The sequence below is a fragment of the Engystomops pustulosus genome, chromosome 2 (assembly GCF_040894005.1).
Source record: "Engystomops pustulosus chromosome 2, aEngPut4.maternal, whole genome shotgun sequence".
Taxonomy (NCBI): Eukaryota; Metazoa; Chordata; class Amphibia; order Anura; family Leptodactylidae; genus Engystomops; species Engystomops pustulosus.
This window is the reverse complement of record NC_092412.1, coordinates 47,751,225-47,763,451: the sequence shown is the minus strand read 5'-3', so window position 1 is coordinate 47,763,451 and position 12,227 is coordinate 47,751,225. Positions and strand designations below refer to the sequence as shown.

The 12,227-nt window shown below is 41.8% G+C and overlaps 2 protein-coding genes across 2 annotated transcripts in view; one reads left to right on the top strand and one right to left on the bottom strand.

Moving 5' to 3' along the window:
* On the bottom strand, window positions 1-11,978 carry CKAP2 (cytoskeleton associated protein 2). The gene is made up of 9 exons (XM_072134480.1): window positions 11,657-11,978; window positions 10,562-10,643; window positions 8,590-8,665; window positions 6,570-7,246; window positions 5,037-5,271; window positions 4,073-4,243; window positions 3,913-3,973; window positions 2,424-2,673; window positions 1-1,229 (listed from the first exon to the last, which is right to left on the bottom strand). The coding sequence occupies exons 1-9, from the start codon at window positions 11,700-11,702 to the stop codon at window positions 956-958; spliced, it is 1,872 nt and encodes a 623-aa protein (XP_071990581.1). The 5' UTR covers window positions 11,703-11,978; the 3' UTR covers window positions 1-955.
* The window catches only part of VPS36 (vacuolar protein sorting 36 homolog), a 28,972-nt gene continuing 28,694 nt past the window's right edge, over window positions 11,950-12,227 (top strand). The window contains exon 1 of the mRNA XM_072134482.1: window positions 11,950-12,022. Within this exon, the coding sequence (XP_071990583.1) occupies window positions 11,993-12,022 (30 nt within the window). The 5' untranslated portion in view covers window positions 11,950-11,992. The remainder of the gene's footprint in view (window positions 12,023-12,227) is intronic.

Sequence of the window (12,227 nt, the reverse complement as noted above, 5' to 3'; positions counted from 1 at the left end):
CAGGATAATGTACAGTTTAATATTTAGAAATATACACATTAAAAGAAAGTTTTTCTGGGTAGTACATGGAACGGGTTACAAGCAAAATAAGGGTGTGAAACTCCATTTAAAAACAGCAAAATCTGTGTATTAGTGCTAAAAATGACCCTATGCACACTCCTGTAAAGTCTGGCCCACAATCATGTACTGTATCCGTGTGAGTGGTTTGGTCATTTATGGCACACTACCTTTGCTGAGCTGTCGGGAATAAGAAAAACATGGCCGCCTTCTTCTAAAGTCAGTGTCACCGAACAACTCTGAAATATTGAGACTTGGCTTTATCTATGAAGTTAAAAATATTAAAAATGGAACTGGCCCAATTGTAGCCTTTAAGATTTGATAAATATTTCATAAATTACAGTATACAATATATTTTTTTTTCTCCAGATAAAAAGGCACTTTGAGAGACTTTTTGTAATGAACCCAAATTGTGCACAATTTACATTGAATTCTTTTGCAGGGTTGAGTAGTAAAGTCCCTTTAAAATGACAGAAGCTGCAGCAATGTATGGCTGATCATGCCATTTTTGGGCGTCATTGGAGCGCCAACAGATGAATACTTATCCAAATGTCATCTTATGTGCAGCCAATTATGCCTAAGAAACTGGTAAAACTGCTGTGCAAGTGAAGAAAAAAAAAAGATGGCCGCCTCCGCAGTAGGCAACCAGCATATATGTGAGGATTATTATTTTCATCAACGTCTGCTCGGTATTGGTCCAAAGGGAAGGCAGCCATTGTTGGACTGATGGATCTGATTGCATAAAAGCTTTTAAACTCACGGTTTAGAGATGATAGACTTAAAAAGCATCAGACAGATGGAGGATGGACAATACCACATATAAAAACAAAGATGATTTAGTGTATTGTGCAGAGGAGCATCTTGGCTATAGAGAGAGGCGTTAAAAAAAAAAAAAGTGTTAGTCTTCAGGGGTTACTCCTTTTTTACTAGCACTTTTTGCAGAAACTTCATCTAGTGCCCGGTTTTTCCGTAAGATGTAGGCGTTGGCACAGGTGTCAGAGTCCTCCAGCTCTTGCAATTGATCAATGCCAGCGACACAGGGATCATGGTCCTTCAGCATGTCCGGTAATCTGTGAGATTTCCGTTCCAGGCGACTTGAGCGTCTGACAGGGGTGAGAAATTTGTAGCTCTGGATACTGGATTCTCCTTCATTTATGTGTTGTTGCTTCATTCTGAACAGAAACAGGTTAAAACCGTAAGATCATAGGAGCATGGCTATACAAATACTAGTAACAAGTAGTGGCAATGCACATTTCATCTGAAACTGGAGGGATACTTCTGCAACTCGTACCACAGGTTGGAGTATAAATCAGGGTGCGTTCACACCTTGCAGTTTAAACTGGATCACAAGAGCACTGATATCAGTTTGAGGCACAGTTTCTAAATTTAAAGCTTTGCTCACACATGGCATTGCGTTTTAAAACGGAATGCAAAAACTGTTTGTAGGAGGCGTTAACCTAAATCGTAATGTCAGGGCGCTGTTACATGTGGCGTTTAACGCGTGCGTTTCAAAACACATTGAAACAGCTGAAGTTTTGCCAAATTAAATTGATGTTAACATTTGTATTTACAAAATGCAACTGATAATGCACATGGCAAAATTGCGCTAAGGGATGCGTTTTATAAACGTTAACATCAATTAAATTAGCAAATCTCTCTTTAATGCATTCGTTTCAAAACGCATTTCAACAGCCAAACGCCACATGTGACTGCACCCTTAATGCAATGAGGAAAATTACCTCGGAACGGTCTTTGCATTCTGTTTAAAAATGGAATGTGAACGCCCCGTGTAATTGTACCCCAACAGGTGAAAGACATTAACCGAACATGTGAATTTGATTTTCATGGGGAAACCTGCTACATAAATTGTTCACACGTTGGGTTTAAGCTTGCATTTTTAAAAATGCATCACAACAGCTGAGAACAGGAGATTTGCCCAATAACATTACTGTCACCATTGTGTTTTCAATACACATGCATTACAACAATGTTAATGTGTATGTAAACATAGCGGTAACAAAATGTGTGTTAACATCGCATTACAGCATGCATTTTGCAAAAGCAACTTTGACAGCAATGTAACTAAGCAAATCTCATCTTCTTAGCTGCTTCAAGTTGTTTAAAAATGCACGAGTTAATGCGACATGTGATCGCACCCCAAGTATGATTCACCTGTTCAGTTTGTGACTCCTCCTAAAATGGAGTGTCATCGGTAAAAGGACAAAGGCGCACCAGAAAATAGCCTTGCGCAATAAAATTCAATGATGTGGTGCAGCAAACTAGACCAACTCAATGGAGGCGCAAAATACATGGACATATCACATACAGCAAATAAATTCATTTTTTAATAACAGCACTGCTCTTACTTTTCCAACTGTGGCGTTGCACGAATGTTAAATCTTATGACTGATGATGTTGTGGTTCCATTTTCTGGTGTACATTCTGGCCGGGGCGGCTTGTCAGATGTGGATGGGCTTGTTGGTTCATGTTTCACAGCTCGAGCTTTGCCTCTCCTTCTCTTCCCTTTTACAGGCTTTTCCTCAGGTTCATCCTTTACTTCAGTATTTATCTCCTCGCTTTTCAGATCATCCTCATTTTCTTTTTTCACACTTTCCCCTGTAGTTACAGATAAATAGAATTACATGCAGATCACAGAACACGCTTGATCTCTTTTTTTTTTTTTTTTAGTTAAAGGGGTTGTCCATTGAACACTACACCATCCCCTATCCACATTACTAATCTGCTGAACGTTTAACTGCACACGGTGCTTAGGCACCTCATGGACATTGACTGTTGCGTCGGTGAACTTGAACACTTTATTTAAGGGAACCTGTCACCAGGAGACCCATTTCTAGCACTCCCCCAGTCCCCACAGAGCATAGTACATACACTGCCAAAGTGTTTTTGTATTCAAAATTGGTTTTACAGAAAAAAAAGATATGTTATATTGTACCTTTCATTAGCATCTGCTGTGTGACTAGGCAGTTGCCAAATGGGAGGGACTGGAAAGGAGCAGTCCCCCCCCCCCACCCTGGGGACGGCGGTCAGCCTGATCACATTTGCAATCAGTAATGGTCACCAGTGATTTGCCAGGAGGTTTTAGTGTTTTATGACAGTGTAATATACGTGTTGTAAAGGTTATCCTGGTAATGTTAATATAAAATAGTTAAAACAGTATCATTGAGAGTTCATCTAAGATGGGTGTTTTTGATGTCAGTGTGCTATCCTTTTTTTTGCAAATGGCAAAGAGAACCCACTGGTTCCTATGGGTCTGTTCACATGTCCATTTTTTCACAGATGTGCAGCTAGCAAGAAAAAAAAAAAAAAAGCAGTATGCGTTATTTTGTCTCGCATGCGCACCATGTACATCCGTAGAAGTCAATGAAAAAAAAAATGAATGGCACATGCATGATATCCGTATGCAGAGTTTTATTTTTTCAAATGTTGCTAGACAACCAACTGGGCAGGGCAAGAAGTAGAAAGAAAAACAATGTGAAAAAAAAGAAGAAAAAAAATGCAGCAGGTAATAGAAACCTGGTACTGAACCATACGTATAAGTACCAAGATTTTGATGCATTGTGCAACCCTAAAAAGGTACATAATACTCCAACTAAGTAGGATGGGTTTATTCACCAACATTTAAGCTTCTCACTGTTGGTGAATAAACTTCTTTGGAGAGCTTCCCAAGGTTTATGTCACTTGATTTTGATGGTGGACTTCCTTGAAGGACTATAAAGGTGGAATCGATGAACCTGCATCTTTATTTAACCTAATCTACTCTGATACTATGAAAGACACTTGTAAAAGCATTCAGTTACAGCGTATTGGGAATTTGACAAGAAAAAGAAAACATACCTGGGCCAGGCTTCAGCTGCTCCATGGCTTCAGCAAGAATGACTTTAAGCTCTGAAGAAGGCTAAAATGGGAAAATTTTATAAATTCATAAAACACAATATGAGCCTTTTACTGACTATTAGTTCATGGGTTGAATTCCCAGAATTTTGCCTGAACTTACCTGAGCACAAGTAGCCACGCCCTGCTCGCACACTTCAATTACTTTATCGAGGTCCCCATCCCGTTTCTCAAGACGCACAAGACATTCCCAATATCCAGAAAGCTTCTTGGCTTCTGGAAGGGTTTGCATTTGCTTCTCAAGTAGTGAGAGAACTTCATCCCTTGGACAACCCTGTTCAGAATTCACACAGAACATAATGTTATATTGAGACATAATACAGATTTGTGTAGCACTATTGTTGTTATAAGGAACAATCCTAATAAAAGATTTATTCTGGTAAAAATAGTGCAATTTATTCTAATAAAAACCTAAACATATGACATTTTACTACTTTAGCCTTTGTTGGACATGGAGTTTATTAAATGTTTTATTTCCTATCTGCATGATAAAAGACCAATGTCTTATCCCAGGGGTTAGGGTACGTTGAGCTTGCCCAGATCGGAGCACGTGGCCGGGAGGAGGAGGAGGGGTGAGCGCTACTCAAGGAGACTTGTGCCAAGCGTTTGGTTCCAAGCAAAAACGGATAAGTGTGTTTAATGAGAAAACAGGTTACCGTATATACTCGAGTATAAGCCGACCAGAGTATAAGCCGAGACCCATAATTTCAACATGAAAAAAACTGGGAAAACGTATTGAGTCGAGTATAAACCGAGGGTGGGAAATGCATTGGTTACAGCCTCCCAGTATATAGTCTGCCAGCCCCTGTAGCATACAGCCTGCCCAACCCCTGTAGCATACAACCTTCCCAGCCCCTGTAGTAGGAAAAAAAATAACACTGTACTCATCTTTCCGACGTCCCCCATAGTCTGAGACAGAAGAGGACCTATGGGTGACGTCAGAAAGGTGAGTTTTGTCTTTATGTTTTTAGTTGACTCGAGTATAAGCCGAGTTAGGGTTTTTGAGCACAAATTTTGTGCTGAAAAACTAGGCTTATACTCGAGTATATAAGGTAAATTGCTTTTACCTCATCTATTAACTTCTGGCATTCTTTAAAGATCTGATTCACTTTTCGAGTGAAATGCATCTGCTCATCTTCTTCTGCCAGGGCGGCCCAGTACAGCTGACGAGTTTCTCGCTTTGGCTCCTCCGGTTCACTTTTAATCTCTGGCTTCTGTTTGTGCGTTGAAGGTTGGACAACAGCCATTGACGGGCGTTTTATGAATATTCCTTTAGATTGTCTCCATTGTGCCAGACGTGCCCTATAAAATAGACAACAAACCTAAATAATCAAAACTCCTTCTGTACACAGACAACAGAAAGAAAACAGGGAAAAGCTATTTATATTAACAGTGACGGAGTAGTTACAAATACAAAGGAAACTTTATCTTCTTACAGAGATGAACTGTATATAATGAGTTACATTTTAGCCTCTTCTCCAAGTATCTAATGAGCAACGTTTGGGCCTTTGCTCCCTATCCATCTGTTGTGTACAGACCTAGGCCTTAGACGGCAAAAGGCGCACGGATTGATGCGGTGGTGCATGTACCACTCCGTACACAGGGAAAAGATGGGACATGTTCTATCTTTCCCAGTGTGCACGGCTGTGCATCTCTGTAGAGAGGGTCACCCCTCCTCCTCTCCAATGTGCTGGACACATACATATGTTTGTCTGAATCCACCCTTAGTAGGTGTATATGGGAATAACGCCTTACACAGGCACAGATCACAAGACTGAACATCTCCTCATAGGAGAATTTTCTTTCATTTCATTAAACAAGCTGATATGAAAACGCATTTCAAGACTGAGACAGGTTCAGTTCAACAGCAGTTACAGACATATTTGTACAATGGATTATATATGCTCTAGTATTACATTTAGCGCAGAGAAGACTTCACACCAAGCGTAATGCCAGAGAGTATAGAATTCATTGTGATCTGTGGCAGAGGTATACACCTACTTCTCGACACAGGAGGAGGAGCTTATTGAAGTCTGGCCACCAGCAAAACCTAACCTAACAGAAGGACACCTCTTTGAAGATATAGCAATTGACTCATTGGCTCACGGTCTTTCTTTTGTTTGTGTACAGACTGAAGAACAGGCACTGCTCACTGCAGGGGAAAGCAAGCAGCACCTGTATGACGGATGCACAGCTCCTAAGTCACCCACAAGTATAGGAAGCATCGTGACCGGCACGTTCTAAATTTTCTAGAAATATTTTACCCACTTCCAATCTGACATCATTACCCTTACATAAACTAGATTTTCAATGTACTAGCATCATGCCTGAACTTATGTCTATTTTTAAAGGAGGATTTAATTTATTGTGCAAGGAGGCGATACTAGTGTCCAACAGCAGACATGGCCCCTCTCCTGATGCACAGAGTGTAAAGATAGACAGAATTTTCTATAAATTAACAATCCATGGGTAACCGAAATAGTGTGTCTTGATAGCTTACAAAGTGCTTTTTGGGGCAATTTAGGAGCTGGCAGAGTCCATTTTACAAATTCAAATTCCTTCCACTAAAAAAACAAAAATTTTATATAAAGCAAACATACCTCCGTTCTTCAGCGGACTCTTTAACTTTTGGGAATTTGCAGTCTGTTGGCACTTTAGGGGCAGTCTTGGTATTCTGAGGTTCTGGCAGGGTTTTCACAGCTCCAGAAGACTTTTTTGTACTCGCCACTACTGTATTATTCTTCACAGCCGCAGTTTTCAATGGAGGTTTATCTGGCTGTGCCTGCTGTGGCCTCTGATGAATTGGTCCACGTTGGGTAAGAATTAGTGTGGTCCTCCGCACAGCTGCCGGCTCCACCTTGCTCTTGGGGAGAGTAGTGGATGGTCTTGTCTGAGAAGAGACTGGAGGAATAATCGGCCTCTTTGGTCTAACATCATTGGCAGGTGGTCTCATCGTCATCTTAGAAGGAACAGATACATTAGACAGAGGCCTCTTCACTTGCCTTTTATCCATAGTTTTATTTTTTTCAGGTAGATTATTATTTTCAGAATTCGTCCGGAAGGAATTAATTTTAGACTGGATGATTTTTCCCCGATAAGCACCAAGAACAGGTTTAGTTGGTTTTGGTGGTTCATTTGCAGTTTCCAATTTTGTCTTGTCATCTTTCAATTGCTTCTCCTTGAGAGTTTTTGTTTTCAGGAATGACTGGGTTAAAGTCACACTTTTCCCATCTTTATTTACAGGAGGCCGGATGTTTTCTTTATTTACAGGTTCAGCCTTGAAGGTAATAAAAGATAGAATATAAAACAATTCTTGTATATCTGCAAAATTCAATATTACAAGGTATAAAGTACACAGAATTTAAAGAGGCTTTCCCATCAAGGTAACTTAAAGGGAATCCGTCATTAGAAATCAGCCTAATAAACCAATGGCAGTATATCTTCGATCAGTTGAATAGCTCCTAGATCATATTTCTCTCATGCCTCAGTGTAAAAGCATCATCTAGAAATTCAACTTTGAAGTTAGATGCTTTTCTGCCTTTTCTAAGCATTTGCATTACAATATAATGGCGAGTCATAACTTACCTTGCACACTGACAAAATCCTGGGGTGGTCACAGGGATTGGACTTTGGTTTGGATGCATTTCAAAAAACAACATGTGACTTGTCTGTGTTACTCACTCCTCCTGCTCCTTCTCAGGAGGTCACAGCCTGGTCAGCCTGACATCAGTGAGGGAGGGACAAGCTGTACAGGAGCACAAAGATGGAGGACAGCCTGCAGCTCAGACAAGTCACATGTTGTTTTTTGAAATGCATCCAAACCAATGCCCAACCCCTGTGACTACCCCAGGATTTTGTCAGGATGCAAGAGTAAGTTATAACACACAATCATATTGTACTGCAAGTGCTTAGAAAAGGCAGAGAGGCATTTTTGTACTGGAGGTGTCATGGGCTTTTACAATGTGTCTTTAATGAAAATGAGGTCCCTGGTGACAGGTTCCCTTTAACACTGAAGTCAAGCTCTCTCTGCCTCTGAACACCTCCTCAAGCACGGACTTCAGATCAATAACAGTGACAGGGGTGTTCTAAGGTAGGGAATGTTTGACTTCAGTGTTAAACTCTCCGCCTTCTCGACTTCAGAAAACTAATTTACATCTTACTTCAAAGTTGTTTTTCTGGATGATGTCACCACAGAAGGCCATAAAAGCAACAGCATCTAGAATCTGCTCCGCTGCTTGACAACATACTACTAGTGATTTATTAGGTCAATTTCTGATGACAGGTTCCCTTTAAATCTGTGATCCTAAGGTATGAATGTGAGGGCCCTCCAGAACAGGGTCACAGCTCCCTTAGCTGTCCTGTATTGCAGACTTCTGGAAAAGGCTTGTACTATAGCAAGCTATGAAGCATACATTCATGGTAATTTTACAAGTTGATGTCAACTGATGGGGGGAGGAGTTGGGGGATATGGCTGTCAGAACAAACACCAATGAGAAATTTTGATATAGCCAGATAAAAGTTTTAGCAATACTGTAGTTACCATATGACATTTAGGTTTGGTCACACTGGATACCATTTACAGCAAAACACTTTGATATAATTTCAGGCCTTTCATCTTACCATTTTCTTCTTCAGTGTCTTGATTTGCTCCGACTTCTTTTGAAGGTCCCTGTTGGACCTTTCCATTAATGGGGACCTGAGTTACAAAAAGAAAGAAGAGTTGGTGAATCACATGTCAGGGACATACTGGCAACCTTTAAGGGGCTATCTGGCGGTCTTGACAAAAAGATAAAGATGGGTCGAAAAACCCTGCTGGTAAACTTCCCACCAATTCCAAAGTTCCTCACAATTATTTATCAGATGGGACACTGAAGGGCAAAAATGCTGCAGACAAGAAACAGGGGGTATTGAAAGGTTTGTTAATATTATAAGCCCCAGATTAAGAGTGCGACTAGGGGTTTACATAGAGTCTGTTCACTAAAGATTCCCTTTTATTGGTGTGTGGAGCACCCTGGATAGAAATAGAATACAAACACATCCAAGAAAAGGGCTGCATGTGCGTACAGGGAGCTACAGATCCTACGGTTAGATGGTGGAGGCTGTAAATAAGAAATCCACCACAACCCAACTTACATGTCACAAGAAGACATTAGTCATTAGTGAGATACTACTGATCATGTCAGTTGTAAAAGGGAATCCATCACCCTGATTTATCTGCCCACACATTTTTTTGTTTTTATTTTACAGCCACTTCTTCTGTGCCAAAAGCAAACTTTGGAAATATGGAAATTAGACTGAAATGATTTGAGAGGATATTAGCAGAACCTGTGTGGGCTCCAGTACCATAACAGTAACAATTACCCCTGTACACTTCCACTGCCTTTTCTCATCCTTTCTTCTTCAGTTACATCACTCTTGGGTCCATGGAGCCGGAGCCTTGAGGTGCTCTGCCAAAACACTTCGGCCAAATTTACATAAGGTTAACTCCTTAAGGACGCAGCCATTTTGTAGCTTAAAGGGGTTATCCGGGTTTAAAAATTTTTTTATGGCCGGGCTGGGGAGGGATAGTTAAACATAATAAACATGGACTTACCTCCTCCGGCGCCGCCGATGTCCCGCGCCGCGGTCACTCCGATCCGTGCCCCTGTAAACAAACAGGGGCACGGAAGCCGCGCACAGGGAGCTTCCGGTCCGCGCTGTGGACGGCTCCTCCCATCCGTCCCTATCTCTCAGCGTTGTAAGCGCTGGGAGATGGTGCACATGGGAGCATCCGGCCGGCAGCTCCCTGTGCGCCGGTGTAATGAAACCGGCGCACAGAGAAGACCGGCCGCGGGACATCAGCGGCGCCAGAGGAGGTAAGTACATGTTTAAATAGCCCTCCCCAGCCCGGCCATAAAAAAATTTTTCAACCCGGATAACCCCTTTAAGGCTCAGCCCGTTTTTTTGGATTCTGACTTGCGTTGCTTTATATGGTTATAACTTTTGAACGCTGTTACTTATCAAAGTGATTCTGATATTGTTTTTTACTCACATTATGTACTTCATTTTAGTGGTAAATTTTGGCTGATAAGTTTTGCATTTATTTTCCAAAAAAAAAAAAAAAAAAGAAGAAAAAAAATTATGTTTGTTTTTGAAAAATTTGCCATTGTCGAAATCATTGCGTTTTCAGGCAGACCGATTTACCACCTAAATAATTTGCTGAATAACATTTCCCATATGTCTACTTTACATTTTCATCATTTTTGAAATGTCTGGATAATTTATTTTGATGTCACTTGGCTTACAAATCGAACATCGATTTTCCGTATTTTCAGAATGATTGCTTGTTCATGATAATACTCTGCAATACTGATGCTAAGTCAACATGCTCAGCGTCCGATATATCGGACACTGAGCGTTAACAGGTTAAAGTGAAGTTTTGGCACAGGAGAAGCTAGACAATAAAAACAATAGGTGGACATTGTGCCATAGCAGTCGTGTAAAAAGATTTCCTTGGTTGTGTCTGGTTGGCGCATGCAAAGCCCTAGGGCACTAGTCACCACATAATGACAGCCAGCAGGGGATGAACAGGCTGTATAATACAATCTCTCACCTCACGTCAGGCCGTCTGTCACTTTGCTTCTGAACGCTGGTTTTCCTGGCTACAAAAACCTCTGGTTTCTTTTTTCTTTCCTCTGATATAGAAAATAAAGAAACAAAGTTAGTTGTTAGGGCTGCAAAAACAAAAAAAAAACACCAAAACATTTTTACGTAACTTGTCGGGGGCTGCGGTTCCTCCGTGCTGTGCCCCTGTCAGTTTACAGGGAGACCCGCTCCAAGAACTCCGGGCATGGAAGTTCTTGGAGCACAGCACTGGGGACACTGAGCGGGAGGCGCTGGAAAAGGCAAGTACAAATTAATTTTTTTGTGAAGCCCTCTCCCCTGCCTCCTCAGAAATTTTTCTTACTCTTGGACAACCGATTTAAAGAGTACCGGTCAGGTCGATATAGGAAACTAAACCAAGTAAGAGTCTGTATGGAAATGGATCAGTCTATCATAATTGGGGGGCCTCAATGTAATAAATGCTGGCGCATGCACAGAGAGGCTGGGGTGTACTATGCCGCCCTCACTAGCCGCAACACACAGATGCTGGCAAGTAGAAATGATTTTTGTGTGACCGTATTGGGACACTAAACCACCGATCCATAAGGACCTGTGGGTGGTTTAGTGTCCCGAATTACTCTCACAGGTTCCCTTTATGGCAGACAGCCGCTTTATTTTTCTTTCCCCATCTTTAGGATCTACTATAAGTGTCCCAGATGGGAACACCCCTGGTTCAGGTGGTGGTAGGTAGTTGTATGCAGTCTACTGTGTTGTAGAAGGATGCATCCATCTTCCAGACACAGGGACAGATCTGTCAGGGTATTAGTACAACCATCTAAAATACAATTTTTCTTTTCCCTTGAGAAAAAGTGCTGGATCCCTCCATGTGAGGCCATAACATAACATGACATGTGCTGGGGGTGCATGCTAATAACAAGGACTACCCCCAGCACTGTATACATATAGGATTGTGCTCAATACACACACGTATGGTTAACACAGCAGCCGCACATATACATAGGAGACAATACAACGACAAGGTAGCACTGAGCGTTCACCCTCCATAGGGCAGATGTTATTGCCCCCTCTGGTGCCCCTGGCTCACCTCGGTGTCCGGGCTTCAGACGCTGGTTATGCGGTACCGCGCTCATGTCTGTTCTTTATCCGCCTTCACTTTTTGAATTGTCCCCGCAGCACAGCGCAGCCGCCAGCCCCTCAGTGACCGCCCCGCACTGAGTTAGCGTCTCGCGTACTGGCCAATCACAGCTCTCCCCGGAGGACGTCCAGGCCTGTGATAGGCTCCTTGAAACCTCACAGACCATGTTTGTTGTCGCCAGTCGGCGAATCAGTTCAAAGTTGACATCACGTGACGTACATAACCGCCTAAGCAGAGCCCACACTGACCACAAGTCCGGGCGTGTGGCGATTTTGTTTTCTGAGCATGCGCACTGCGAGCTGCACCGTAATTTATGTAATTTAATTTAAAATGTAATTTAAATTTTTATTTTCAAAAGGGTAATGAAGGTAGTGACACGCGGGTTATGTAAATGATTAGAAATTGTTCTTTCACAGGGTGCGGTTTTATGCGACGTGACATGCTGATTGGTTGACACAGAAATCAACCTATAGTATGGCCTTAAGACGGCGACACAGCACAACACAGTCCCCATTTAGGT

Coding starts and splice junctions, on each gene's coding strand:
- CKAP2 (XM_072134480.1), bottom strand. CDS start 11,702: ATGAGCGCGGTACCGCATAACCAGCGTCTGAAGCCCGGACACCGAG. Junction 7,247..8,589: donor AGACACTGAAGAAGAAAATG/GTAAGATGAAAG, acceptor ATTACCTTCAAG/GCTGAACCTGTAAATAAAGA. Junction 4,244..5,036: donor GCCAGAAGTTAATAGATGAG/GTAAAAGCAATT, acceptor AATTCTGAACAG/GGTTGTCCAAGGGATGAAGT.